This window comes from Uloborus diversus, chromosome 2, assembly GCF_026930045.1.
Source record: "Uloborus diversus isolate 005 chromosome 2, Udiv.v.3.1, whole genome shotgun sequence".
Classification (NCBI taxonomy): domain Eukaryota; kingdom Metazoa; phylum Arthropoda; class Arachnida; order Araneae; family Uloboridae; genus Uloborus; species Uloborus diversus.
The window spans coordinates 190,019,053-190,021,597 of record NC_072732.1 but is presented as its reverse complement, the minus strand read 5'-3'; the positions used below and the strand labels follow the sequence as shown (position 1 = coordinate 190,021,597).

The window sequence follows — 2,545 nt, the reverse complement described above, 5'->3', positions numbered from 1 at the left end:
AATTTTCTTTTTTAAAAATAGTCACTTTTCTGACCATTTTCTTGAAGATACTGAGATTGTTAACGGGCTAATCATGAGAGGATGCGCGTGATAGAATAAAGACCTGTGGAAAAGAAGGAAGTCAAAGTCAGGGTCATAAAATTCTATCAGCATAATTCAAACCTAGATAAAGTTCAAAGTAAAATAGTACACTCATACTTTTCTTCCAATCAACCTATTCGTTCAAATTATACTTCTGAACTGGTTTTCTGACGCCGGCTGTAATTTTGATAGACTAGATGTAAACAAAGAATTGCCCATTTGGAGACGTGAATCACATGTTTCGCTCGCACAAGAACAAATGGGTACCAAGTGGACCGCGAATGTGAATCCTTTTGGTTGACTTTTTTTTTAATTCCAGAGAAAAATCCCCAAAAGTAGCATAGCGGCAAACTTTCTGGGCAACATGTTTGTTTGCTTTCGGTCTGTCTTTTCCATGAATGGAGTGTAGTAAACTAAGACGCTTATTTACGCGGCGTGACATGAATGGGACTGAGGGAAGCGAGATTAGGATACCAGATCTTTAGAAGCAACGACATTTTTCTTACTCAATGCATGATTCAATGTTTTCTTTTTCCACACAGATTCTTTTTCTCAATAGAACTTGCTTTTTTCCCCTTTTTCTTTTATTCTCAGGTGGAGGCTTCGGTCTTGTGTACGTTCCATCGATCGTCAGTGTCTCTTTCCACTTCGAGAAAAAGAGAGCCACAGCTATGGGTATCTCCTCCGCCGGTTCCGGATTAGGAACCTTGGTATTCTCACCCCTTCTCAATTGGCTGATATATTTATACTTCTGGGATGGTGCGATGATGATTTTATCAGGATTAGTCCTGAACTGTGTTGTCTTCAGTCTCCTGTACAGACCCATCAACTTGAAGAAATGGGACCCCTCTTCCGTTGGAGCGTGCGCAGCGGAAGAGAACAGGACGAACCTCGAACTCGCACGTGAAACAGAACGGGATAACAGCAAGTCGATTCTTGCATCTAATTCTGTAGGTGGAAAATCGAAGTCTGTTATTGATGGTGAAACTTCATCTGCTTCAAGAAAGGAATCCACAGAATTTAATTCTGCAGATGGAAAATCGAAGTACGATATTTATATTGAAACCCCATCTTCAGGAAAGGAATCCAGAGAATTTAATTCCGCAGATGGAAAATTGAAGTATGATATTGACAATGGAGTTCAATCTGCTTCAAGAAGGGAGTCCACGGAATTTAATTCTGCAGATGAATCATCGAAGTCTGTTATTGATAACGAAACCCCATCTGCTTCAAGGAAAGAATCCACCGGAAATACAGACAATTTTTCTCCGTATTCCAGTTTCAATCCACAGACGTTAAGTGATCCCGGATTACTAGACAGACCTTGTGTGTTTTACCATGGAAGCGTCATATGCAGTCAGGATGATGAAAGCAAAATCGAACAGAAAGATAAAAAGGCTTACGAACACTATTGTCTCCCGGAAGTCGAAAGCGAATATGAACAGAAGAAAGAAAAGACTCACAAGCACTATTATCCGCCTGGATTTAAAGCAGCTTGCGCTGATATGGTGGATTTCTCTCTATTGTATGATCCAGTTTTCCTGACTTTCGCTTTCGGAAATTTCCTGATGTTCATCGGGATACATATACCTTTCGTGTTCACAGCTCAGCGAGCTCTGGAATACCACTTAGTGTCAATGGATCAAGCAAGTTATCTGTTGTCTGTGATTGGTATATCCAACACAGTTGGTCGACTGCTGTTTTGCTTTTTGTCAGACCATATCTCTTTCAGAAAACTCTACGTCTACAACGTCTGTGCAGCTGTGAACGGAATTTCAACAATCTTGAGTTCTTCTGCTACTCAGTACTATCATGTGATACTTTATTGTATTGTGTTCGGCATGATGTTCGGTAAGTTTTTTTGAAACTTTCTATGCTATTTAATAGTTTGTTTTATTAACTTGGCTTTGGCAGGGTATTTTAAATTTTGATAAAAATGTTAATGATTTTTGATGATCTGATTTACGTATTTGGAGGAATTTGAACATTTTAGTGAATTTTTGGAATGGAAATGGCGTGAAGATTTTTTAAAACTCGCCACGACCACGTAATATTGCCTAGCTGAGCAAATATTGCAACACAACAACAGTATTATAAGACATACTGAATTGATAAAAACTGAAAAAATCCTACGGTTTTCGAGTCATAAATATACGTCATTGTAGCATGCAGATAAGTCCTTTCAAAAATGAGTTCAGTCAAGTCGTTCCGATGTTAATATTTAAAGAGAGAAAAAAAAAATGCGCTTCATAACGACACACGATAGAAGTGAAACTTTTATTGTTTTTTTTTTCCCTTCATTCTGAAATTTTCACCCGCACGTTTTCTCTCACTCCACTCTCTTGTTCTTTCTGCGCCTAACTTAGCATCACCGTCAAAATATGTTTCTACGGTAATAGAGTTAGGCATGTTCAATACAAAAATGTATATTTTAATGAAGAAAATAGATTATAAACACTGAGAA

At 38.2% G+C, this 2,545-nt stretch overlaps 1 protein-coding gene across 1 annotated transcript; it reads left to right on the top strand.

Annotated features, from left to right (window-relative positions):
* The first annotated feature begins 752 nt into the window (after nucleotides 1–752).
* Nucleotides 753–1,946, top strand: LOC129216725 (monocarboxylate transporter 2-like). Its single transcript, XM_054850942.1, has one exon. It carries the CDS (start codon nucleotides 753–755, stop codon nucleotides 1,944–1,946), a length of 1,194 nt encoding a protein of 397 aa, XP_054706917.1.
* The last annotated feature ends 599 nt before the right edge of the window (nucleotides 1,947–2,545 follow it).

What these genes read in the sequence shown, in the direction of transcription:
- LOC129216725 (XM_054850942.1), top strand. Translation starts at nt 753, where the DNA reads ATGGGTATCTCCTCCGCCGGTTCCGGATTAGGAACCTTGGTATTCTCA.